The sequence below is a fragment of the Moschus berezovskii genome, chromosome 16 (genome assembly GCF_049115385.1).
Source record: "Moschus berezovskii isolate FMDL1 chromosome 16, NW_MosBer_1.0, whole genome shotgun sequence".
NCBI lineage: Eukaryota > Metazoa > Chordata > Mammalia > Artiodactyla > Moschidae > Moschus > Moschus berezovskii.
The window spans coordinates 48,140,830-48,168,136 of NC_142475.1; the positions used below are offsets into that span (position 1 = coordinate 48,140,830).

General features: G+C 43.5%; 1 protein-coding gene across 11 annotated transcripts in view; it reads left to right on the top strand.

Annotated features, from left to right (window-relative positions):
* Positions 1-27,077, top strand: part of NCOA2 (nuclear receptor coactivator 2) — a 295,183-nt gene extending 268,106 nt beyond the window's left edge. For all 11 annotated transcript variants that reach the window (XM_055431638.2, XM_055431642.2, XM_055431639.2 and 8 more), the window contains 9 exons: positions 1,655-1,784; positions 10,571-10,736; positions 14,039-14,317; positions 15,197-15,274; positions 17,065-17,302; positions 19,467-19,644; positions 20,467-20,665; positions 25,044-25,133; positions 26,189-27,077. In XM_055431638.2, coding sequence (XP_055287613.1) covers positions 1,655-1,784; positions 10,571-10,736; positions 14,039-14,317; positions 15,197-15,274; positions 17,065-17,302; positions 19,467-19,644; positions 20,467-20,665; positions 25,044-25,133; positions 26,189-26,200 — 1,370 coding nt within the window. In that variant the 3' untranslated portion in view covers positions 26,201-27,077. The remainder of the gene's footprint in view (positions 1-1,654; positions 1,785-10,570; positions 10,737-14,038; positions 14,318-15,196; positions 15,275-17,064; positions 17,303-19,466; positions 19,645-20,466; positions 20,666-25,043; positions 25,134-26,188) is intronic.
* Positions 27,078-27,307: the final 230 nt, after the last annotated feature.

A 27,307-nucleotide genomic window follows, 5' to 3' on the forward strand; every position in this document is an offset into this window, starting at 1 on the left:
TGTAAATTCACGTAATTTGAGACTTGCATGAAAAATACTAAAAATGGCCAGATTTCCATGCAGAAGTACACTGGGAAATTTCTAAAGTACTTAATCCATTCATTTAAAAATCATCATAGTAAATCCTTTTTGTCCAGAAATTTCATTTATCCTCAGTCTTTCTTCGTGAATGACACATAGCTTTTGAGCTTGAAAAATGGCTCTATGAGCTTCATTGTGTAGCTGAATTGCTCTGATTTTTAATAAACTCATAAAAGCTGTGAACTCAACAGAAAAGTATCTATTGAAATGGAAGACAGGTCCACAGACAGTGATAATAAAATCATTAAAGAGCTCATATCATGCATTAGCTTTAAACCTCTACAAAGAAATCCTAAGAAAGAGCATGTCTGAGTTATCTGAGCCCCCTTTCTACTCCTGTCTTATTCAGACCAGCACTTCGCAAAATTATGTCCGGGACCTTGATGCCCTTTTAGGGGATCTACAAGGCCAAAACTATTCTCTTAGTGTAAAGATATTATTCTCTCATGGATGCACAATAGAATTGGCTTAAAAATCTTATCTGTGCTGCAAACAAACAACTCCTAAAAAAATGGGTCAGATTTGTGGTTACCAGAGGGGAGGGGAGGGCAGGGAAAGGCAAGCTGGTTGGAGGTAGTCTAAAGGTACAAACTTCCACTATAAGATAAGTTCTAGAGAATGAGATGGCTGGATGGCATCACCGACTCAATGGACATGAGTTTGAGTGAACTCCAGGAGTTGGTGATGGACGGGGAGGCCTGGCATGCTGTGATTCATGGGGTCGCAAAGAGTCGGACACGACTGAGCGACTGAACTGAACTGAACTGAAGGGATGTACTGTACAACATGATCGATATAACTAACACTGCTGTATGCTATATATGAAAGTTGTTAAAGTAAACCCTCTTGAGAGTTCTAATCACAAGGAAAAGAATTTTTTTTCTTTTTTTTTCATTTGTATCTATTTGAGATGATGGATGTTCACTAAATTTAATGTGATAATTTTTTCATGGTGTATGTCAGTCAAATCATGGTGCTGTACACCTTAAACTCAAATAGAGGTGTGTCAATTATATCTCAATACTACTGGAAGAAAAGTCTTGTTTATAATGTAGTGGATTTATTAATGATGATTTTTAAATGAATTAAGAATCATTTTTTTCTATTTTCCAGTTTTAATTTTCAATACAGTAAATAGCAGTAAGATACATCCCACTTACACAAAAGCCTGTACATTAATAAGAGTGTACATTAATAAGACTCCTTGGATAAGGCCATGGCAACCCACTCCAGTATTCTTTCCTGGAGAATCCCATGGACAGAGGATCCTGGCAGGCTACAGTCCATGGGGTTGCACAGAGTCAGACATGACTGAAGTGACTTAGCGTAAAAATTCCTAAATACAAGGGGTTTGGACCCGCTCATCTAGAGTCTCAAAGTGGGTGATTAGCCTTGATATTTATTGCCCTTTTGTTCTATTTCAAAACTAATATTCTGTCTTATTATTTCCACCTAATTATTATTATTTCTGTCTTTTCTATCAGCCAGGTATTTCTCTATTTCATATCCGAAACAGACACTTCGCTAATTACAAGTTGTAAGATTCAGGGGTTGTTTTCTTCTCCCTTTTCAGGGCCATCTGAACTGGAGATGAACATGGCGGGACCTCAGTATAGCCAACAACAAGCACCTCCAAATCAGACCGCCCCCTGGCCTGAGAGCATTCTGCCAATAGACCAGGCACCGTTTGCCAGCCAGAACAGGTGAGCACTCAGGAGGTCCCAGAGAGCAGAGTTCACAAGTTCCAGGAGTTAACTTGGCCCTAGGCCAGAAGTTAATCTTATCCTTTTAAAACACTTGGTGCCTGACCAGTTTTCATGTATTCAAATTATATCACTTACTGGTCTGGGAGTGCAGGAGGTAAGGGAGGGAGGGGAATCCAAAAATCAATTTGACTGAGCATATGCCATTGGAGAAGAAAATGGCAACCCACTTCAGTGTTCTTGCCTGGAGAATCCCAGGGACGGGGGAGCCTGGTGGGCTTCCGTCTATGGGGTCACACAGAGTCGGACACAACTGAAGTGACTTAGCAGCAGCATGCCTTTAAAGATTGTGCAGTTTAGTTGGAAAATAAAATATGTAGACTAATAGCTAATATGAGCCAGCATGTACTATAAATGGGGTGATCATTCAGTTGGGGTGATTGGGAAAAGCTTCAGAGTTCTTGAGAAGTGGTATCATTGGGACTTCCCTGAGGGTCCAGTGGTTAAGACTCCATACTTCCAATGCAGAGGGCACAAGTTCAATCCCTGGTCAAGGAACTAAGATCCCACATGCTGTGCAGTGTGACCGAGATATAAAAAAATGTAAAAGAAAGGTATCATTTCAGTAGGCAGAGATGGCAGGAAGCCAGTTCATCTGGCAAAAGCAGTATAATCAGAGGCCTAGAGGTTACAGAAGCAACACAATATGTTTTGGGTAACAGAATAGTTTAGTTTAATGCTTTATATACTTTACCACATTAAAAAACAGTATCAGAAGATTTGACTGGAAGAGATTAATAATGGAACAGATTTACAGAGGGTCTTAAATTCCAAACTCTGAAGAATTTGGCCTTTTTTCTTTAAGCTGTTGAAGTTTTTTGAAAAAGAAAGTGGTATATATGATCAAGTTTGATTGAGTTTTTTTGATTCTGATTATCAGTCTAATCATTTTTGTTTCTGGGTAGGCAATCTTTTCTAATTACTTTTGAAATATTTCTGTAACTGCTATACTGTAGTTTTATTGTAGTGTGTCTAGGTGTGAATTGACTTACTTATACTGCTTGGTATTTGATATATCTTGTGCTTGTTTTTTAAATCTGTCAATGCATGTGTTTCATCAGTTCTAAATATTTTAGCCATTATCTCTATATACTGCCACACCTCCATTTTCTTTATTCTTTCTTTGTGGGATTCTGGCAAGACACGTTAACTTTCTACATTAGATATTTTTAGAACTCATACTCTCTTTATTTCTTTATCCATCTTCCATTTTCCATCTCTGTCTCTCTGTACTACACTGAGAATAATTTATTCATATGTATATTTCATTAATTATCTCTTTAGCTATGTTTGATCCAATTACATTCTTCATTCCTAAAAGTTCTGTTTGCCTTATTATTTTTCATGGTTTCTTGTGGTTTGCTTATTTTCAGTTCCACCTTTATGTCTTTAAACATGACGTTCATCCTTTGTTTCCACATTTCTTGATTTGGGAGTTCCAGTATCTGGATTCCTTGCAGTTGCAAATCAGTGACTGACTCTTGCTTTTGGCGGCCCATTCCTCTGAGTATTATGGCAGTCTGTCATTGGGAATTCTAGTTACTCTTGGTCAATGAAACATCTGGGGTTAAAACTGAGGATACTTTTTCTTAGGAAAGAATTTGCGTTGGTCTCTGCAGGGGTGAGGGTTTCCGCTCACCGGTCTGCTCAGAGCAGCCCAGCCCCCCTCACACACACACACTATCAGCTCTTTCTTATGGCTGAAAAGAAAGCGAGCCCCGACTCTTCAGGATAAAATCCACCTGTCCCCGGGGGCTTAGGTGTTGTTCAAGCTTTAGCTCGAAGGTGGTTGTTCCATTATTCCCTGGAAAGATAAAATCACAGTTGCGTTATATGCTAATCTCAGGGTTAGCAAAGCACTGGAAGCAGGTGTCTCTCAGGTGACCCTGAGGCCTGTGTGATCACGGTGCTGCTCAGCCAGTTAGGTGGGCACAGAGCCCCGAGGGAGGGAGATAATTTGTGTACTAAGCAGGAGTCAGCATGGGCACATAAAGGATGCAGGCAGTGTGTTCTGGGAAGTAAACATTAGGAAACAAACTGGAGCAATTTGGTCTTGAGGCTCGCATGTAAAGAGTTCAGGTTGGAGGCTTGCATGTAAAGAGTTGAGGTTGGAGGCTAGCGAGGACCTCGCTGCAGATTGAACTATTTTGTCCTTTGGAGGTTGTTCAAATCTAAAATTATAAAGTACTTTTCTCAAATTCACTAATGATAAAAGCAGAGTTTCTGAAATTTCATAAGGGTAGAATATTTCCAGAGCTTCTTGTTTTTTAAAAAAACAAACAGATTTTAAAGTAACTCCTACCGTGGGATGAAATAGTTTTGTGTAGCTCAGAATTGTGTTGTGGAGCCTGTTTTCCTTTCTGTATCTTAAGAGAATGATGCAGGATTCAGGGCACTCAGTGAAGTTTTAAAAAAATAAAAATAGCATAAGATGAATATGAGCTCAGCAATAGGCTGGGTGAGAAAAAGCTGGAAACTAATTATTTCACTGAAATAAAAGACCAGGGCAGCTGCTTGACAGCTATTTAGGGAGATAAAGAAGAGAAGGTGTTCACCAAATGCCTTCCATTCACTTAGTAGGAGAAGCTAGTATATTCAGAGCCCCGGTGCCTGTGCACCACTTCCGGGGTCTCATTGGACAGCAGTTCTGAGTGGAGTCCGGGATGCTACGTCTCTGATAAGCCCCAAGTGATGCTAGCACCACTGCTCCTCCACTGTACTTCGTAGGGGAGAACATCAGAACCACAGAGTGGCTCTTACTGAACTGGGTACCAAGGGCGCTGCGTGGCCTGCATCACTGGGTTTGCTTGGGAATAGAGCATCATATAAATAACCACTGTAGTCATCCTTAGAGGTGGTACTTTCTCAGAGTGCTTCCAGCTCTTTAAGTCTGATTTTATGGTGTCAGTGAGTATGTGCATTTTCTAAATATGTTTATTTGGTTTGTTAAAAACATACCCATGTCCATGGAAACTTGCACATAGTAGAAAAGCCCAACCCCTGAGAGCTGGTTTTGGAGGAAATATCTAAGATTAGTTTCTAGGGGAAAACTAGGCCCAAAGTTAGGATTTTCACTGTTGCCCAAGTCAAGGAGGGTTCTGTTAAAACAAAAATGGGGACTTCCTGGCAGTCAAGTGGTTAGGACTCTGTGATGGGTTCAATCCCTGGTCAGGGAACCAAGATCCCACAAGCCACACAGAGAGAGGCCAAACAACAGCAACAACTAAAAATCAAAAGAGGAGAAATCCAGAGTACATGCTGAAACCAGTTACAGAGTCAGCTGTTTGGTCTGCTGGGGGCATTTCTGTGACTCTGCTCTGACCCTGTTCTCATGTTGTTGGTGTTACTGTCAGTTTTCTTTGTATAAGAACTCTGTGGACAGAATAGAACATTTTTACCATTTTTAAAGTTATTTCAGCTTTTCTAGCTACTTAACTCCTCTTCTTTTATTTTAAATAATTCAGTTAGAAGAAATTTATGTCCAGATTTACGGTAGTCTTATTGTCATAGAAATCCAGAGATGATGGACAACAAGGGTTCTAACCACATCTCTCTTTTTAAATAAAAGAAAAGCAGTGTTTTTTTTAATCCCTTGTAAGTATTAATATCACCGTTAATATTTTATATTTTTACTGCCTACCTATTTAGGAATAGATTTTTTAATGTTTCATGAACCCAGCATTAATTTATATATACACATTTCAAGAAGAGAGTAGTTTAGCCCTTAAATTTCTAACATATTCACATCTTCATTTATTTATAATTTTATTTCCATTGGCTGTCATTTCATTGTGTTTTTTTTTTTTTCCTTTTTTCATCTGGTAAAAGAGATGTTTATAGCCCCAAATGATAGATGATTTTTTGATGATTTCTGTTGGATGTATGTAAAAGTGAACAGTAGCTGTCTTTCATGAAAGACTTTCTTTCACATTAAGTTCAGATTTTCTGAGTTAATTTGGTGTTCTTTTGTTTGTAATGTGTCTAAGAGCAGTTTTCTTGATTGACTATTAATTTCTTAACATGTGGTAGCTGCTCCTTTCTTGCAAAATTTTGAAAATACAAGTAAAAAGTGATGGTAATGTTCTAATTTCTCAAACAATAGCTCAGAATTTATCTTATTCCCCTTATCACCATCTTAGCAGCAGTCTATAAATAAATAAAAGTATAGATTTCAAGAAATAAGGTTTTTTATCGTATCACATCCCTTATATGTGGAATCTAAAAAGACATGATACAAATGAATTTATTTATGAAACAGAAAGAGACTCACAGACTTAGAGAACAAAATTATGGTTGCTGGGGGGCAAGGATAGTTAGGGAGTTTGGGATGGACATGTATATATTTAAAATGGATAACCAACAAGTACCTACACAGGGAACTCTGCTCATCCTAATGGGAGGGAGGTTTGAAGGAGATGAATACATACATATGTATGGCTGAGTCTCTTTGCTGTCCACCTGAAATTATCACAACGTCATTAATAGGCTATACTCAAATAGAATATAAATCTTTTTTTTTTTTTAATTTTTTTAAAAAAAGATTTCTATTGACGATGGACCTGTCTTCTGCCAGTTCATTTCTTACTACTTTGCCAACCTGGGGCTTCAGTGTGTTCTTCCATTTATTCCTCTGAATTTCATCCTTATCTTAATACTATATTTGTCAGCCACCATCTAGATTATAACTATATTTATAATTGCCCAAAATGTAAGAAAAAATTTTGTCCATCATATTGGCAGTCATTTATAGAGGTGGAATTGAAAGTCCAGATCACTATTTTTTCTATAAACCAAATGTATTATGATGTTTCTCAAAGAAGTGTTGTAACTCATGGTATGCCCAAATTTATGATACCAAGCCACAATGCAATATATTTTTATGAACATAAAAATGTATTTTTCTGAGCATAAAGTGTGATAACCTGGCTAGATCAAGAGCCTTTTATTTTCACCAACTGGGAACTTGCTGAACTTACACAGTATGGATACCAAGCCAACAAAGAAACTAAAGATGCTCACCAGGTATAGTTGAGGTTTGTAAGTAAATGCCAGCATCAAGTCAGCACAGCACAGTGAGTGGTCCTAGAGTTAAGAGCAGAGTGGACACGGCCAGGGGTGACTGGAGGAGACACGCCGAGCCTGGAGGGGAAGGATCACGGATGAAGAAGAGGGTGGCAAACATAGAATGGGAAGTCTTGGCATTATGGTGGGTATACAGCATCTTTTAGGAAAAGGCCAGTTGCCCAGGGCAGCTGGTACCCAGAGGGAAGCCATAGGCTCTACTCTACACTGGGACAGGTTAGGCTTTACTGAAGTGTGTGTGTCCACCACCACCAGCGCCCTGTCCCAGGGCATGGGATTTTGTGAGTCAGCTCAGTAATGGGAAAAAGAACTTGGCAACATCACATCAAGAGAATCAGAGAGAGATTGTAAGCAGGACAGTATCCCCAAGGTCCCAGCTCATGTTGAAGAGGGCTTTGACCAAGGTAGGAATCTAGGTCATGCATTAGCTTAACTTTTTTAATTAGAAGAAGAAAAAGAAATCATGTAACCAAAAAATAGGTTATTTTATTATGTAGGAAATCACTTAGATGCCAATGAACGTTTGCAGTAGTTTGTTTTTTTTTTCTCTGTAAGCATTGGGATGTGCCCTCCCTGGAGTGGAGTTGTCTTCCACAGTACCGGACAGGGTCTCCTCTTCCAGCTGACGCCGGCAGATGCATATGGGGCACCTGCCTTCCCACAGAGCTCCTGCAGCCTCACTCCACTTAAGAGGGACTCGATTTCATAGTAGAGATCTGGGGTGGGAGCTCTAGCTGTGTGGGGATTTAAAGCTTGTGAAGAAACAGAAGTTGAAAATTATGAAGTAAAGCTCGAGAAAGAAAAGATTAACTAGCATCTTTGGGGAATGTGGTCTCAGGCCTAAGAGAAAGTGGTAAATAGCATCCACTCTTGGCTGACTTGAGCTCTTTTTTCATGAAATGCACCACATCTGAATGTTGGTCATTCCTCGCTGGGGAATTTCCTCTGCTCTTTGCTTCCATGACATGCGGTGCTGTGGTTTTTCTCCTCCTTGCTGCCACTGTTCTCATCTGCTCCTTCCTCCCACTCCCTAAGTGGAGAGTAATCTGATCACAGTTGTGTTTAGAAAGTTAATTCTGGGAGCATGTGGAAGCAGGAAGGGCCAAGGGTGGGGAGGAGGGCAGTCTATTCGGGTGCTTGATGTCTTCCTGAGAACTGAGGCCCTGGCTGCAAGGCCTCTTATGGTACCTCTCAGGTCATGAGATGTGAGCTTGGAGAGCCAAGGATTACAGGCACACAGTTGGGTGATTTTCTTCACAAGTGACTAGGGCTAATGAAGAGGGTAGATTATTTCTGAGTGCACTGGGTTAGAACTGTTTGAAACTAACTATTGGCGTAAATCTGCAGCATTTCAGGATTCTAGGCCAGATTGGCACAGAGATAGCTTTAGGAAACATGGCCTGTCATCCCTGTGTGAATCTATCATCACTGAAGAATGAGGGTGCTGTGCTTGGTTGTTCAGTCGTTTCCCACTCTGTGACCCAATGGACCGTAGCCCACCAGGCTCCCCTGACCATGGGGATTCTCAGAGCAAGAATACTGGAGTGGTAGCCATTCCCTCTTCCAGGGGATCTTCCCAACCCAGGGATCGAACCCAGGTCTCCTGTATTGCAGGTGGATTCTTCACCATCTGAGCCACCAGGGAAGGCCGTGAATACTGGAGTGGGTGGCCTATTCCTTCTCCAGGGGATCTTCCCTACCCAGGAATCAAACTGGGGTCTCCTGCATTGCAGGCAGATTCTTTACCAGCTGAGCTACGAGGGAAGCCCTAAGAATGAGGTTGCTTACTTGTAAACTTCATTCTCTACAAAACATCACGTAGTACCTCTAAGAGGACAAATGAGAGGATCATTTCCCCTTTCAATATTTGAGTAACTCGGAAACTCTTTTTAACTCCCCAAGGTTGTCAGTTAATTTAAATCACAGGACTTTATTATACCATTGAATTTGGAGTGTAGTGTTACAGTTTTATTGCCTAAAATATATAACAGGCATAATCTGCATGTTGATGGTTGACTTTTCGTGACTAACTTGGTAGCCTGACAGCCACACTTCTTAAGGATTTTCATAAATGTTTACAAATCCCACTTATGTATGATGGGGAAATATCCTATTAGTCCAGCCAAGTGCAGTCTAATGGCAGCTGAGTTCAAAAAAATTAATGGAGTTTTCATGCTCACTGTGTCCCTCAGATGGGTGATTCAAGCCTCATGAAAAATGAAACTATGTAATCAATTAGTCTTTCCTGCTAAAATCCCGGAAACTCCTTGGACTACTTCAGGCAAAGTAAATATATGAGTACATATGCTTGAAAAATCATCCTGGATTTGTGGGAACACAGTGGTCACCCCAGCTGGTGGTGAATCCCCGCTTGTGGTGTTGCCTGTCTATTCTCCATCAGAGTCTGACAAGCCCCCGACCCTCAGCTTTGCCAGTGTTAGAGCAGCAGCAGTAAAGCGATCATAGCATCCAGCGCCTTAACGCGGGCCTCACCCATCTCTGTTGCTATTGTGTAGTCGCTTAGTTTATCTGACTCTCTCGCAACCCCGTGGACTATAGCCCACCAGGCTCCTGGTAAGTCATGTCCGTGGGGATTCTCCAGTCAAGAATACTGGAGTGGGTTGCCATTTCCTCCTCCAGGGGATCTTCCCCACCTAGGGATCAAACCCAGATCTCCTCCTGCATTGGCAGGTGGATTCTTAACCACCAAGCCACCAGTTCAGTTCAGTTCAGTCGCTCAGTCGTGTCCGACTCTTTGCGACCCCATGAATCACAGCACGCCAGGCCTCCCTGTCCATCACCAACTCCCGGAGTTCACTCAAACTCATGTCCATCGAGTCGGTGATGCCATCCAGCCATCTCATTCTCTGCCGTCCCCGTCTCCTCCCACCCCCCAATCCCTGCTAGCATCAGAGTCTTTTCCAGTGAGTCAACTCGTCGCATGAGGTGGCCAAAGTATTGCAGTTTCAGCTTTAGCATCAGTCCTTCCAATGAACACCCAGGACTGACCTCCTTTAGGATGGACTGGTTGGATCTCCTTGCAGTCTAAGGGACTCTCAAGAGTCTTCTCCAGCACCACAGTTCAAAAGCATCAATTCTTCGGCGATCAGCTTTCTTCAGGGTCCAACTCTCACATCCGTACATGACCACGGGAAAAACCATAGCCTTGACTAGACGGACCTTTGTTGGCAAAGTAATGTCTGCTTTTTAATATACTATCTAGGTTGGTCATGGAACAACAGACTGGTTCCACATAGGAAAAGGAGTACGTCAAGGTTGTATATTGTCACCCTGCTTATTTAACTTATATGCAGAGTACATCATGAGAAACGCTGGGCTGGAAGAAACACGAGCTGGAATCAAGATTGCTGGGAGAAATATCAATAACCTGAGATATGCAGATGACACCACCCTTATGGCAGAAAGTGAAGAGGAACTAAAAAGCCTCTTGATGAAAGTGAAAGAGCCACCAGGGAACCCCCCATCTCTGTTAGGCACTAAATAACACATATCCATTATGTGGGGTTGTTGTTTGTGTCTGACCGGTACCGTATTTTACTACTTTTGTTATTAAGAAGGGAAAAAAATGTTCTCTAATCAATTCAGTTTTCCGTGGGCATGAGACGAAGTTTGTCTCTTTACAGGCAGCCGTTCGGCAGCTCTCCCGATGACTTGCTGTGTCCACATCCCGCAGCGGAGTCTCCAAGTGATGAAGGCGCTCTCCTGGACCAGTTGTACCTGGCCTTAAGGAACTTTGATGGCCTGGAGGAGATCGACAGAGCCCTGGGGATACCCGAGCTCGTCAGCCAGGTGGGCGCACCGCGAGGCTGGTGGAGGCCAAGCTCGCAGGGACACACAGATGTCATTCTCTTCTGCTTACACGTAAATGGCAGTTTGCTTTTTAGAATGTGCTCTTCCCTCGTAACCAGGAGCTGTGTCTCCTGTCTCCCGCTCTCCTGGTTACTCCCACATCAACTTTTGCCCTATAACCAAGAATGAATTTTACCTGTAATTTGGATTTATTGGGCCAAAAGGCATAAACTCAAGTACAGGTCACTTGACTATGGCAGAGAGGAATACACAAGGAGCAGAAAGGCCAGGAACAGACCACTGCTGTCTCAATGATCTAGAACCTTCCATCTCAAAACCAGTATCTTTCATCTTATATCTGTGAGATAGTGATCGGAAGCTACTTCTGCTAAAACAGGTTGCACATAAGTTAGCAGAAGTCACTTTAAAGGTGAAGTTAGCCAATCTTCGTGGGCTTATATTGCTTCCCTGACTCCCCATGCCCCCATTCCCTTCTCCAGGGATCTTCCCAACCCAGGGATCGAACCCAGGTCTCCCGCATTACAGGCAGATTCTTTATTGTCTGAGCCACCAGGAAAGCCTGTATAGTTGATTTAGTTGGTGACATAAAGTTATTTAAGAGTACTTTATGGCAACAATATAATAACCTATCAGAGTCTCATGAAATAACTTGGAGGACTTTTCTCAGTCTGGCTACACAGCCCAATTGGTGTGAAGCAGGCATCCTGTTTTCCCATAGAAAGATCACAGGCTCGCTGCCGTCTTCTTCTTTTCTCATCTTGAATCATCTTTATTTCTTACTGCTAAGAAGTACCTTCCAGGGTTTGATCTGCTTCCTGGACGTATGACGTGTTGTGAGGGTCTGTGAGAAGGGTGGTGCCGAGTCATGGGAGACTTTCTCTGAAGCATTAAAACTAGTCTTGTCATAATCCCCACATTCAGCAGACAGAAGTGGGAGTTAAGACTTGTCAATTCATACTGAGAACAGCAGAATGGAAAGAGCTGACTTGAGGTTGCATGATTTAACCTGAATAAATCAAGAAAGGAAAATGGAGTTGAAGTATTTCCTGTGTGGCTGGTTTCCTTTGCCTTTAGTGCTGGTAAGAATTTAGCATTCAGCATTGTTATCCCTGAGTTTCGTCTAAGTGACATTTAAAGAAGTGATTCTTGGGGTTGCCGTGTGACTCAAACATTGTTTTTATTAAAACTGGTGTCATTTCATCATTTAATATCTTCAGTCTTCTTTTTTTTTTTTAATTTGTGTTTCTATATTGTCTCATCAAATCCATCCTTATAATGTCATATTACCTGAATTATAGAAATAAAGATTATTAGGTGGAGCTGGGGAAATGTAGAACACAAATGGGCTTTATTTGTAGTCGTCAGAGTTGTGTGTTTTCTTTAAAAATGGAAATTACGTAAATTTTCTCTCTTTTAAAGATGGGCCAATACTTCAAGATCTGAGATGGTTTTGTGGATATATTTAGAGCAGTAATTCAACAGTGAATGGTTCCCATGAGTGGGCTCCACATTTTTAAAACTATTATGCACAAGAAGATGGGCCCAGTTCTCACGGTTAAACTTGATCTGAGGGAAGGATTCTGGGTGGCCCCAGGCCTGCTCTCACATGGATAGACTAGCTTAAGAAAAACGTAGGATGTTACTGTCATTAAAGCACACCTAAGAGATGATTTTGTGGTTGGGTCCTTCCCTCCTCTCTGTTGGGAGGTTCGTAGCAGAAGGAAGAAAGAATGAGCCAAGTGCACCCTCCAGATTTACAGTCATTTTAGGGCCACCTGGGCTGAAGGTGTCATCCCTGGGAAATTCTGGATTTTCTGTACCCACTCCATTCTGAGCCAGATAGATGGAGTAGCTCTAAGAAGTTAAGAAGGATGAACACACTAGATACATCTAGTTGGAAATAAGATGGTGGAACTTCCCTGGGGGTCCAGCAGTTAAGAATCCACCTCCCAATGCAGGGGGACGTGGGTTTGATCCCGGGTCAGGAACCTAAGATCTCACATACCACAGGGCAGCTAACCCTTTGTGCCACACCTAGAGAAGCCCCTGCACTACAACAAAGGCCCAACACAGCCAAAAAATAAAAGGAAATAAGATGCTGGCAGAATGTGACAACCACAGAAAACAGTCAGATACAGGCAATGTGTCACATTAGTGAGCAACTCAGGTCTTAAATCACAGACTCGACTGGAACCTACTCCTTGCCTGCCAGACAGGCTTGCTGCAGTTTACCGCACATCTCCAAGTCTCAGTTTAACTATCTGCAAAATGGGATTAATAGCAGTGGGCACCCCAACACTGCTGACCCCAGCCAGGTATGAAGGCTGTTGTCTCAGTTCAGTCAGTTGAGTCGCTCAGTCATGTCCGACTGTTTGCGACCCCATGAATCACAGCACGCCAGGCCTCCCTGTCCATCACCAACTCCCAGAGTTCACTCAAACTCATCTCCATTGAGTCGGTGATGCCGTCTAGCCATCTCATTCTCTGTCATCCCTGTCTCCTCCCGCCCCCAATCCTTCCCAGCATCAGAGTCTTTTCCAGTGAGTCAACTCGTCGCATGAGGTGGCCAAAGTATTGCAGTTTCAGCTTTAGCATCAGTCCTTCCAATGAACACCCAGGACTGATCTCCTTTAGAATGGACTGGTTGGATCTCCTTGCAGTCCAAGGGACTCTCAAGAGTCTTCTCCAGCACCACAGTTCAAAAGCATCAATTCTTCGGCGATCAGCTTTCTTCACAGTCCAACTCTCACATCCATACATGACCACTGGAAAAACCATAGCCTTGACTAGACGGACCTTGGTTGGCAAAGTAATGTCTCTGCTTTTTAATATACTATCTAGGTTGGTCATAACTTTCCTTCCAAGGAGTAAGCATCTTTTAATTTCATGGCTGCAATCAGGATCCGCAGTCTACTTGAAGTGAATAAGCAGTCAGAACACTGAACACGTCTGGGGGATATTTGCATTTTCAGGTTCAGGTTAGTCAGACTGGTGGTGTGAGTAGGAGGCTTTCTATACTTATGACCACTTCCCCCTTCCCTGGGAGGAAGAGTTGCTGGGAGTCAGGCCTGAACCCTGCTTCTTGCCTCAAGTAACTGGATCTTTTGAACAAAGAGGCGTTTTCTACGAAGACAAGTAGAGTCAGGGTAGAAGTACCTTTGTGCCATAAGTACAACAGCAGAAGCTTCAGAGACAGGGCAGCGAGAGGAAAGTGTTATGTTCACTCTGCAGTTTCTGCTGGTTTTATTTATGTGTTGGTCATCTGGGGGCTTTCTCTTCAGAGCCAAGGTGTGGACCCGGAGCAGTTCTCCAGTCAGGATTCCAGCCTCATGCTAGAGCAGAAGACCCCCGTGTTCCCGCAGCAGTATGCGTCTCAGGCGCAGATGGCCCAGGGCAGCTACACGCCCATGCAGGATCCAAACTTCCACACCATGGGACAGCGGCCCAGTTACGCCACCCTCCGCATGCAGCCCAGGCCTGGCCTCAGGCCCACGGGCCTTGTGCAGAGCCAGCCCAACCAACTGAGGCTTCAACTACAGCATCGCCTCCAAGCACAGCAGGTGTGTTCCTGGCCACTACCCAGAAAGTCGGGGTGGGGGGACACAGTGAAGGTGGATGTGAGATGGCACAAGAATGGGGAGTCCTTTTGGGGCTTAAGTCTCATTCTGTCATAAGACAGTGAAGATGTTGCCATGATCGTACAGCTTTCATGCTCATTTCTGCTTTCTTCCTTCCCTTCTTTCTTGCTCCTCTGTTGACTCCACTCCAGCTAAAGCAGCTCTCCTCTGATTTCCTAGCTTGGTGATTTACTGATGGGCTAACCTTGAGTTCTCCAAGCCTCAGTGTTTACAACTATAAAATGGGGCTGTTAACAGTCTAGGGCTATATGTATGGGTTGACAGGACCCAGCACAGTTTCTGGCCCCAAGTGAGTACCCAGGACACCGGGAGCTCCTGCCTTGAGTCCTATCTTGTGATCAAAATCGTGGCTTTTAGAAGAATGGTGGCAGAGGGGTGGTGCATTAAGGAGTAGCTCTTTTGCTCAAGAAAGTATGTTCTCACTGAAACAAGCCTGGACAGATTTCTGTCATATAGTAAACAACAGTATTGTGGACTTTAAAAATCTCCCCTCATTTTTTTCCCTCTGTTTTTTTCCTTAATCTTTCTCTTGGCCTCCTCTTCTGATCATTCTACTCTTTTTCTCCCTTGCAAACAGTGTACTTTCCAAACTGTCCAAAATAACTTTTCAGCTGCAAGCAATGGGAAGCATCACTTGATAACTAGCTTCACAAGGGTATCTAGCTACACACCCTGTGGTTTCAATATCCAGCAGCATGTGGATGTTGGGTTTGGGGGCTGGGGGAGATTTCTTGAGGTGGGAATTTAAAGTAAAATATATTCTATTTAAAAGTGTATTGATTCCCATGTGTATGCATTTAGAATCGCCAGCCACTTATGAATCAAATCAGCAATGTTTCAAATGTGAACTTGACTCTGAGGCCTGGAGTACCCACACAGGTAAGGGGCAGACAAGCTGTCAGCTTTCACTGTATCCATTTAACCTGTCTCATCATTTCTTCCTCCTTGATACCCCGTGTAAAGTAACTTAGAAGGCCGTACATAGATCTGGATCCATACAGCGGCGGTCATGCCATTTGCTTATTGGTCTAGTCTGTTGCCTGTGTGGTTCCCTCCCCATCACTGCCATTTTTATTGCCACATATGGTCACTTACCATTGTTCACACTGTGTGTTCAGTACTGGGTTTCCCTGATGGCTCAGTGAGTAAAGAACCTGCCTGCAATGCGGGAGACCACAGGGGATGCGGGTTCAGTCCCTGGGTCAGGAAGATCCCCTGGAGGAGGAAATGGCAAGCCACTCCAGTATTCTTGCCTGGAGAATCACATGGACAGAGGAGCCTGGGATACAGTCCACAGGGTCACAAAGAGTTGGACTGACTAAGCAAGCAAAGTTACTGCCAACACTGAATGGGCAAATAGTGAACTGTTGCTTCTAGGAGAAATAAAGTGTTCGATTTCTTTGAGCCTCTGGTCGCATTTTCATTAGTCAGTCCATGTGTGTTTCTGTTTGAGGACACCTTTTGTAATATGATCCCTGGGTTGGGAAGATCCCCTGGAGAAGGAAATGGCAACCCACTCCAGTATTCTTGCCTGGAGAATCCCATGGACAGAGGAGCCTAGTGGGCTACAGTCCACGGGGTTGCAAAGAGTCGGACATGACTGAGCAACTTCACTTCACTTCACTTTGTAATATATGTTGGTGATTCATTAACATCAAACTCAAAGCCAACAGCACCATAATTCACGCCTGAATGGAGCTCATCTGCCTCACACAGTTTCCCCCACAAGGCACATCAGCCTGTTGGACTCATTTAGGACACTAGCTAGCCCTTCAACACTAGTCTCAGGAACCATTTTAAACAGAGTCAGTGATGAAAAGCACGGCAGTGTGAAAAATGTGGAACTAAGTAGTCCACAAGAAGGACACTTGTCTGCAGTGTGAGAGCTGAAACAAGAACTGATGTCACCTCGTTTTAGCCGTGGGTAGGAATGTGCATGTTGGGCTTCTCACGTATTTTGCTGTTCCACACGTATCCATAAATGACGATGGTGCTGTGAGTATTTGTTCTGGGGTGACAAGTACATGTTGTCGGGTAGGCCGGCTTGCCAGTACGGAATCCATGAATAATGAAGTCGGCTGTGTACAGCCAAGATCCATAACCAGCCTGTCCCCCTTACTGATAGCAAGCACGGTACCCCTTCCCTCATCCATCCTTCCCATCCACCCTCCGTCCTGGCCTCTGTCACCCTCCTCTCCTTACGCAGCTCCCTTTCTTTCTGCCTCCGTTCAGCCTTTCCTCAAGTGCTTCAAAGCCACCTTTTGGCAAAGTGACTTGGTGTCCCTTTAGACTTGAATGTCCCTTAATGAGCCTCTAAACTGCCATCTTCAAGGTTTCTGCACAGAGTCTTCTTACAGACAGGACTGATGTTACCATGGGGTCCCGTAGTGAATGGTGTCTTCTCACAGTGAGTCTCCAGTTTATTGATAGTAACACTGAACTGACCCACATCAGTCACTGCAAGTGTTGCAAATCCTCAGTGTGTGTACAGAACTCAGGGCTCAGATTCTCCACCGCCAGTTGTTCCACTCTTAAATGTTCTCTCTTTATTTTCCAAATAATGCTGCATGAGCCTGTGCCCTCTGTTGCCCTGTTTCTAACATGTGGTTTCTGTTTCGACCTGTGCCCACCCCCACGCCTTCCTCCGCGTATTGCCCGCCCCATTCCAGGCACCTATTAACGCCCAGATGCTGGCCCAGAGACAGAGGGAAATCCTGAACCAACATCTGCGACAAAGACAGATGCATCATCAGCAGCAGCAGGTTCAGCAGCGCACCCTGATGATGCGAGGGCAGGGGCTGAACATGACGCCCAGCGTGGTGGCTCCCAGTGGCGTGCCGGCAACCATGAGCAACCCCCGGATCCCCCAGGCAAATGCGCAGCAGTTTCCGTTCCCTCCAAACTACGGTATGGGACCTAGACCCCCCCCCACACCTTTCACCACTGCTTTCTTCCCAGGGTTCCCCCACTGTCCGGGGTCACAGCTCTTTGTGTGGATCCCAGATGAACCTGGCTAACCAGGGGATGCTAGGAAACCTGCCAGGGCAGCTGGGGCTCATCAGGAGTCCCCAGGTCCAGTGCAGTATCTTTCCGTCTCTCAGCTTAGCCACTACCCTGTCTCTGAGCACAGGTCTTACTTCAAGAATAACCAGAGTAGGTGGGCATGCGGAGAGTGCCAGTCGTGTGCATAAGCACGTACGCATGTCTGTGTTTACGTCCATGTCTGTAAACACAGGTTCATGTGCATATACCTGTATTTGAGAAGCTCTGAGTCTGCTCTGACAAACTGATAGATACAAAATGTTGAAAGACGTATATCCTTTTAAGTGTTACAGACCTTCTATGACTTTAGAAAAATAAAGGCTTCCCTGGTGGCTCAGTGGCAAAGAATCTGCCTGCAATACAGGAGGACCCGGGTTTGATGCCAGGGTAGGGAACATCCCCTGGAGAAGGGAATGGCTACCCACTCCAGTATTCTTGCCTGGGAAATCTCACGGACAAAGGAGCCTGGCAGGCTACAGGCCATGGGGTCGCAGAGAGTTGGACACGACTAAGCGACTAACAGTTCCAGTTTCAATATTATACCAAATCTTTAATGAATTGATAATTCTTCAGAAGTGCCTTAGAGAAACCACAGTGGACTAGCTCTTCATTTTCTTTTTATTGATTTGTTGTTTAATGTCAATCTTAAGAAACAAGCATGCTGTGTCATAAACATTAATATTTGTGTGCATGTCATATTCGGTTAATAGTTGAATTATTGATAAAAGTTAAGTGCTTACATCAAGGTTAACATTCAGAGTGACTCTCCCCATCTCCCACCAGAGTTCTCTAAAAACAACTACCCAGTCTGCGGTGCTTGAACCTCACATCTCCTGTTTCTTTAAAGACACAGAAGGATAACGTGCAGCTTTTCCCTGTGTGATCTAAAGTTCTTCTTTCATAGCTTATTAAAGTAGTCATTAAATATGCATGTTTTATAAATCTTCTAGGCAAAAATGGGATTACATTAATGTCATCCCTGAAATTTTCTAAAAAGCTGCCTCCTTTGTTTCCCAACTCTTCCTCTCTTTCTTTTTTGATGATTTAAGAAAGTCTGCTCAAAGTTCTTTCTTTCCTTTTAATGTAAACACCATTTGCCTCTAAACTGGACAAACAGCTTACATGGAGTTTGTTTTTCTTATTCTTGTTAATCTTGTATAGTGCAAAAGCATCCCAGATACTTGTATAGTGTACAAGTAATCTCATTAATATACAAGTAATCTTCTATACTGTAAAAGTTTCCTTTATGAATACACAGCAAGCTAATCATGAATGCACTTACTTTTTTAAATTTTGTATTTTTTAGCCATACCATGTGACTTATAGAATCCCAGTTCCCTGACTGGGGATCAGACCTAGGCCCTTAACAGTAAAAGTGGAGACTCCTAACCACTGGACTGCCAGGGAATTCTTATGGTCACTTATTTTTAAAAACATAGCTATCTCATCATATAATAATTTAATAAAAAAGTATTCAAGTGTGTTGACTTTTTATAGAGAGCCAAACTTTAATCCAGTTTAATCCAATTGTGGTGACACATAAACATTGAAAGACTGTTTCCAGTCAGAGAAATATATACATTTGACCCATTCTTGATTTGCAAGGGATATGGGGCAAGAATGGTATTTTCTTTATCTTTAGTCTCAATGGTTAATGTGTCTCCTGGGCACGCCTCTAATTACCATAGAGAACCAAGGCATGGAGAGTTTTTTCTTCATGCATTTTATCCCAACTTAGAATCTTTTTTAAACGTGTATAACTTAACCAGCACAGGATAGGGTATTTGAAAGTAATTTTCTTTTTTTAAGAAATTTGTTTTTATTTGAAGGATAATTGCTTTGCAATATTGTTTATATTTCTACCATACCTCAACATGAATTAGCCATAGATGTACATATGTCCCCTCCCTCTTGAGCCTCCCTCATGAAAGTAATTTTCTTTGTGTATTTGATTTGAATGTTCTCTTTTGTCCCCTGCCTCGATGATAAAACTAACAGTCTCCTTGGGATTTCTGTTCTGTCTTTTAAGGAATAAGTCAGCAGCCTGACCCCGGCTTCACTGGGGCTGCCGCACCCCAGAGCCCTCTGATATCACCCCGGCTGGCGCACACCCAGAGCCCAATGCTGCAGCAGTCCCAGGCAAACCCAGCCTACCAGGCCTCCTCGGACATGAACGGGTGGGCGCAGGGGAGCATGGGCGCAAACAGGTATGCTGCGTGTCTGTGTCTTTTTGATAGAAACAATCACCAGGCAATCTTTCTAAAGTCCATCTGTTTCTTTTCTGGATAGTTCTGTTTTGTTCAAGCAAACGATACCAAGTAAACCTCTGAGTAATAAGCCAATCTGCTTTTCCTAGGGCAGAAGTTAACAGAATTTACCAAACCCTCGCTTAATATTTTTGCCTTGGGAGTAAAAGGAACCCCCCCGCCCCGCCGCTGCCTTCCACAAGAAGGTAGTGCCCCCAGTGTAGTAGAGCAAGTGCTGTGGAAGGCAGTGACCTGGAAGCCACCTTATCATGTGTACACATTCAGTTGCTTCAGTCATGTCCAGCTCTTTGCAACACTGTAGCACAGCAGGCTCCTCTGTCCATGGGATTGTCCAGGCAAGAATACTGGAGTGGGTTGCCATGCCCCCCTCCAGGGGATCTTCCCAACCCAGGGATCAAACCCACATCTCTACGTCTCCTGCATTGGCAAGCACGTTCTTTACCACTGAGCCACCTGGGAAGCCCAGCCCCCTATCAGTGCAGGTAATAAAAGCAAATAGAAACCTTGTCTGGTGCAGACATGAGAGTGCAAAGTGACCCTCCAGACGTTGTCCACCACCCCAACATGGTGATGTTGGGGACAGGTCAGAACGCAGTGACCCCTGCAGTTGGGCTGAGCCCTTCCCCTGCTGTCTCTGATCTCACCATCTCCTGGTCATCACCCCATGCCCCACTCCCCGGGTTCTCTCAGCGTAGGTTTATTCATCCTACCTCCCTGTTTGCCCAAGGGCTCTAACATTTTAATTTTTCACTGTGTTTCTAGCATGTTCTCGCAGCAGTCCCCTCCACACTTCGCGCAGCAGGCGAACACCAGCATGTACAATAACAATATGAACATCAATGTATCCATGGCGACCAACACAGGCGGGATGAGCAACATGAACCAGATGACCGGACAGATCAGCATGACCTCAGTGACCTCCGTGCCTACGTCAGGGCTGTCCTCCATGGGTCCCGAGCAGGTGAGCACCCCAAGAAGAAACCACCCTCAGTTTGCTGATTACAACTTTTTGTCTGTTTCTGCTATTAAATGAGTCTTTCCATGTGCTTAACATCTGCCATCAACTCCCACATTTATTTTGAAGAGTCTTTTTTCACCTTACCATCACTAGTGTTAGTGCAATTAACAGAAATACTTGTTGATGATGAAGTAAACACAAAAGGATCCCTGACAGCTCAAAGATCTTTTAAAATATTTCTTAACTTTGTCTTCTAAATTTTTCTCTTATTTGAAGGATTTTGCAATATCAAAAATGAATGTCAAAAAATGGAGTGATGAAATGTGCTTTCTTAAATAGTTATATTTGAGGATTTTCAAGTACTGATGGTTTTTTCTCCTAAACATAAAACCAGATGAAGGGAGCTCCCTGGAAGTCCAGTGGCTCGGACTCTGCTTTCACTGCTGACGGTGCAGGTTCAGTCCCTGGTCAGGGAACTAAGGTTCCACAAGTCGTGCAGCATGGCCAAAGAAGGACAGGGGGTGGGAAAGGATCATTTGTCTAATTTGCACTCAAAAAAGTAAACACGTAAAGACAAGATATAATGGTCATCTGAGTTAAATTCACCCATCCCAGTCCATTTTAGTTCACTGATTCCTAAAATGTCGATGTTCGCTCTTGCCATCTGCTGTTTAACCACTTAAAATTTGCCTTGATTCATGGATGGACCTAGCATTCCAGGTTCCTAGGCAATATTGCTCTTGTTTAGAAGAAATGGAGTAGCCATCATAGTCAACAAAAGAGTCCAAAATGCAGTACTTGGATGCAGTCTCAAAAACAACAGAATGATGGATCTCTGTTCATCTCCAAGTCTAACCATTCAGTATCACAGTATTCTAAGTCTGTGGCCCAACCAGAAATGCTGAAGAAGCTGAAGTTGAGCGGTTCTATGAAGACCTACAGGACCTTCTAGAACTAACACCCAAAAAAGATGTCCTCTTCATTATAGGAAAGAAGTCAAGAGCTACCTGGAGTAACAGGCAAATTTGACTTGGAGTACAAAGTGAAGCAGGTCAAAGGCTAACAGTTTTGCCAAGAGAACGCACTGGTCATAGCAAACACCCTCTCCCAACAACACAAAAGAAGACTCTACACATGGACATCACCCAGATGGTCAACACCGAAATCAGATTGATTATATTCTTTGCAGCCAAAGATGGAGAAGCTGTATACAGTCAGCAAAAACAAAACCAGGAGCTGACTGTGGCTCAGATCATGAACTCCGTATTGCCAAATTCAGACTTAAATTGAAGAAAGTGGGGAAAAGCACTAGACCATTCAGCTATGACCTAAATCAAATCCCTTGCGATTATACAATGGAAGTAACAAATGGATTCAAGGGATTAGATCTGATAGAGTGCCTGAAGAACTATGGATGGAGGTCAGGGACATTGTACAGGAGGCAGTGATCAAGACCATCCCCAAGAAAAAGAAATTCAAAAAGCCAAAATGGTTGTCTGAGGAGGCCTTGGAAGGAAAGTTATGACCAACTTAGATAGTATATTAAAAAGCAGAGACGTTACTTTGCCAACAAAGGTCCGTCTAGTCAAGGCTATGGTTTTTCCCGTGGTCATGTATGGACGTGAGAGTTGGACTATGAAGAAAGCTGATCATCGAAGAATTGATGCTTTTGAACTGTGGGGCTGGAGAAGACTCTTTAGAGTCCCTTGGACTGCAAGGAGATCTAACCAGTCCATTCTAAAGGAGATCGATCCTGGGTGTTCATTGGAAGGACTGATGCTAAAGCTGAAACTGCAATACTTTGGCCACCTCATGCGACGAGTTGACTCACTGGAAAAGACTCTGATGCTGGGAGGGATTGGGGGCAGGAGGAGAAGGGGACGACAGAGAATGAGATGGCTGGATGGCATCACCAACTCGATGGACATGAGTTTGAGTGAACTCCGGGAGTTGGTGATGGACAGGGAGGCCTGGCGTGCTGTGATTCATGGGGTTGCAAAGAGCCGGTCACGAGTGAGCGACTGAACTGAACTGAACTAAAAGGCAAAGAAAAAAAGGAAAAATATAACATTTGAATGCAGAGTTCCAAAGAATAGCAAGGAGAGATAAGAAAGCCTTCTGAGTAATCCATGCAAGGAAATAGAACAATAGAATGGGAAAGACAAGAGATCTCTTCAAAAAAACGAGAGATACCAAGGGAACATTTCATGCAAAGATGGGCTCGATAAAGGACAGAAATGGTATGGACCTAACAGAAGCAGAAGATATTAAGAAGTGGCGAGAATACACAGAAGAACGATACAAAAAAGATCTTCATGACCCTGATAATCACGATGGTGTGATCACTCACCTAGAGCCAGACATCCTGGAATGAGAAGTCATGTGGGCCTTAGGAAGCATCACTACAAACAAAGCTAGTGGAGGTGATGGAATTCCAGTTGAGCTGCCCCAAATCCTACAAGATGATGCTGTGAAAGTGCTGCACTCAATATGCCAGCAAATTTGGACAACTCAGCAGTGGCCACAGGACTGGAAAAGGTCAGTTTTCATTCCAATCCCAAAGAAAGGCAATGCCAAGGAATGTTTAAACTACCGCACAGTTGCACTCATCTCACACACTAGCAAAGTAATGCTCACAATTCTCCAAGCCAGGCTTCAACAGTACGTGAACCATGAACTTCCAGATGTTCAAGCTGGATTTAGAAAAAGCAGAGGAACCAGAGATCAAATTGCCAACATCCATTGGATCATCAAAAAAGCAGGAGAATTCCAGAAGAACGTCTACTTCTGCTGTACTGACTACGCCAAAGCCTTTGACTGCGTCAATTACAACAAACTGGAAAATTGTTAAAGAGATGGGAATACCAGACCACCTGACCTTCCTCCTGAGAAATCTATATGCAGGTCAAGAAGCAACAGTTAGAACTGGACATGAAACAACAGACTGGTTCCAAATCAGAAAAGGAGTACGTCAAGGCTGTATATTGTCACCCTGCTTATTTAACTTATATGAAGAGTACATCATTTGAAATGCCAGGCTGGATGAAACACAAGCTGGAATCAAGATTGCCGGGAGAAATATCAATAACCTCAGATACTCAGATGACACCAACCTATGGCAGAAAGCGAAGAAGAACTAAAGAGCTTCTTGATGAAAGTGAAAGAGGAGAGTGAAAAAGTTGGCTTAAAACTCAACATTCAGAAAACTAAGATCATGGCATCCGGTCCCATCATTTCTTGGCAAGTAGATGGGGAAACAGTGGAAACAGTGACAGACTTTATTTTTGGGGGCTGTAAAATCACTGCAGATGGTGACTGCAGCCATGAAATTAAAAGACACTTATTCCTTGGAAGAAAAGCTGTGACCAACCTAGACAGCATATTAAAAAGCAGAGATACTACTTTACCAACCAAGGTCCATCTAGTCAAAGCTATGGTTTTTCCAATAGTCATGTATGGATGTGAGAGTTGGACTGTAAAGAAAGCTGAGTGCCGAAGAAGTGATGCTTTTGAACTGTGGTGTTGGAGAAGACTTGAGAGTCCCTTGGACTGCAGGAAGATCCAGGCAGTCAATCCTAAAGGAAATCAGTCCTGAGTGTTCATTGGAAGGACTGATGCTGAAGCTGAAACTCCAATACTCTGGCCACCTGATGCAAAGAACGAACTCACTGGAAAAACCCTGATGCTGGGAAAGATAGAAGGCAGGAGGAGAAGGGGACAACAGAGGATGAGATGGTTGGATGGCATCACTGACTCAATGAACATGAGTTTGAGCAAGCTCCAGGAGTTGGTGGTGGACAGGGAGGCCTGGCGCGCTGCAGTCTATGGTGTCGCAAAGAGTTGGACAAAACTCAGCGACTGAACTGATCTGAAAGACATAAGAATGTTTCCAATATTATTATCTCTGTTGAATTTCTATATAGGATGCAAATAAAAATTAATGTGAAAGCAGCCAGTGTATTTATAGTGGCTTCTCAGGTGATGCTCGTCGTAAAGAACTCACTTGCCAGTTCAGGAGACCTGAGAGATGTGGGTTTGATCCCTGGGTCGAGAAAATCCTCTGGAGAAGAAAATGGCAACCCACTCCAGTATTCTTGCCTGGAGAATCCCATGGACAGAGGAGCCTGTCAGGCTACAGTTCATGGCGTCTCAGAGTCTGACATGACTGAGAGTCTGAGCACACTACGTTTTCACGTTCCTCCACACTCCCCCAGAACTTGCACGTGGGAGACTAGATAAGGGGAGTGGCCTTCTGTCTGTCGACCTGTCTCCTGGTACTTCTGCTCCTAGAAACAAAGCAGAAGGTTGGTGGGTGGCTGCTCCCCAGTAGGCATATGGATGTTTCTCCAGATAAAGCCATGTCCTGTTCTGTCACCCTCAGGTGAACGACCCTGCTCTGAGGGGAGGCGGCCTTTTCCCTAGCCAGCTGCCTGGAATGGACATGATTAAGCAGGAGGGAGATGCATCACGGGTAAGAAACAACAGAGAAATAAACCTGTAGCTGTGAATATTCCATAGACTAGAATTGGCACAGACACATTGTCAGCCAGTAGACTGAAGAGAATTGTGTAATACGGACCTCCCGGTGGTCCAGTGGCTAAGACCCTTCCCTTCCAATGTAGGAGCCACATGCTGTGCAGTGCAGCCAAAAAAAGAAAAAAAAAATCTAATTTTATTGGATATACAATGATCTTTGTGTAATTTTTTATTTAAGCTCATTTTAATTGAGCTGATGGTGGCATATGATTTAAAAACACTCATTTTGCCCCAGAATGGAATGATTATAACAAAGCAAAAAATGAAATAGCAAAGAATTCGTCGTGTTAGCACAAACTTTGATTTCTTTTTGTTTTTGAATTGTAATGTTTGATTTTCAGAAGGATGAAGGGGAACTAACTTCTAATTGTTCTCTCTCCCTTAATTAAGTCCAAATTTATTCTGAGGAGAAGGCTACTACAGGTCAGATGGTGCAGGGCATTCAGAAGATCTAGGGGTGGACCTCCCTGGTGGTTCAGTGGCTGAGACCCCACTCTCCCTTAATTAAGCCGAAGTTTATTCTAAGTGTTCTAGATTTCGTTTTATTTAAGCAACAATCTTAAAATCTGATCTATATTATTTCTTTATCACCTTAAATACTTCTTCTAAGAAGAGTGATATTACGGTGTCCAACTAAATCTTGAAACAGTAGAACAGTTAATACTGAGAACCCACCTGAGTTGGGAGCCTGGTGACAGGCCTGTTAATAAGAGAAAGGACTGTGAACAATTTGGCACAGGAGAGGGGGCCTCTCAAGGTATAAAATGTTGTCCCTAGCAGTAGATAACTATTTTCAAGTTCTCTCTTAAGTGAGAAAATGTAGAATTGATGTTGAGTTTCCTACAAAACAAACAAACAAAAAAGTGGGTGCAACCTTTGTGATTGGCGTTATTTAAAATGGCCAAGTAGTCTGATGTTTTCATGCTGTGCCTCATGATGGTTTTACCAAAAATTCTGAGCCATCACAACTTTCTCTTTATTTTCCCACAGAAATACTGCTGACACTGAAGGTAGCTAGTTGCTTCTTTCTTCAGCTGACTGGGCTCACTTGCTCAAGACACTTACCAATCTGGAGAGCTGCGTCTCTTCGTTTCGACCCAACCGACCTGCCATCCAGCCCTGCCCGAGCAAGATGGGCTGACAGGCCGAGTCCCTCGGCTCCTCCTCCTGGAGGAGCTGCTGTCACGTTGACAGATGGCCTGCAGCCCGCGTCCGGACAGTTGTCAGTCTGTTCACTGCATTCACCTTAGTGCAACTTAGATCTCTCCTGCAGAGTAAATGTTGACAGGCAGACTTCACACCCGTGTCAGATTGAATGTATCTAAATGTGTGTATTTAAGGAAAACAACCCATGCTCTTGTTCTCTTCCTGTCTGGCTCCAGACACTGGTTTCTTGCTTTGTTTTCCCTGGCTAACCAGTCCAAAAGATTAAGATTTCATCTGGGGGAAATAAAAGATTAAAAAAAAAAATCAAACTAAAGATGTTTTAAGCTAAGCCTGCCTCTGGGATAAGCAGGACAGACACCATGGACCGTGCCGTATGTACAGACGCGCCCAAGAAGGGAAGACTGAGGCATCGTAGTTGTATCTTTGTAGAAAGCTCTCAAGACGCTGCTGGAAAGCATTTCCAGTTCCTGAACGGATGAGAAAGAGCCTGTGGGAGGGCTGCTAACATTAACAAGTCCTTCTTCCTTTTTTTCTTTTTTCTTTAATTTCTTTGATTCAAACCAAACTAGTTCACCCAAATCATGAATCAAAAAGAAATTGATTTCCAAATTCAATTTGCTTTAGATCCATCAGAAGCTTGAATCAGCGCCTCTTCTTCCATCTGATCCTTCCCTTCCCCCTCTGCCTTCCCCATTCTCCCTTTTTTTTTTTTTTAATAAAAGCAACAGAAACCAGGTAAGCCCTTTATTATTTCCTTCCATGTTTTGCCAGCCACTTACCAACCGCTAACTCTGAAATGCCAGAAAAAATGCATTTACTGGAAGGAGAGGAACACAGTTAGTACTCGAAACCCATCAGACTTTGGACACCTGCCTGGGAAGTGTGTTCATTCTGTTCCCCAGCGACACTGGCCCCCAACACGGGAGAAAACCATGGTGTGCT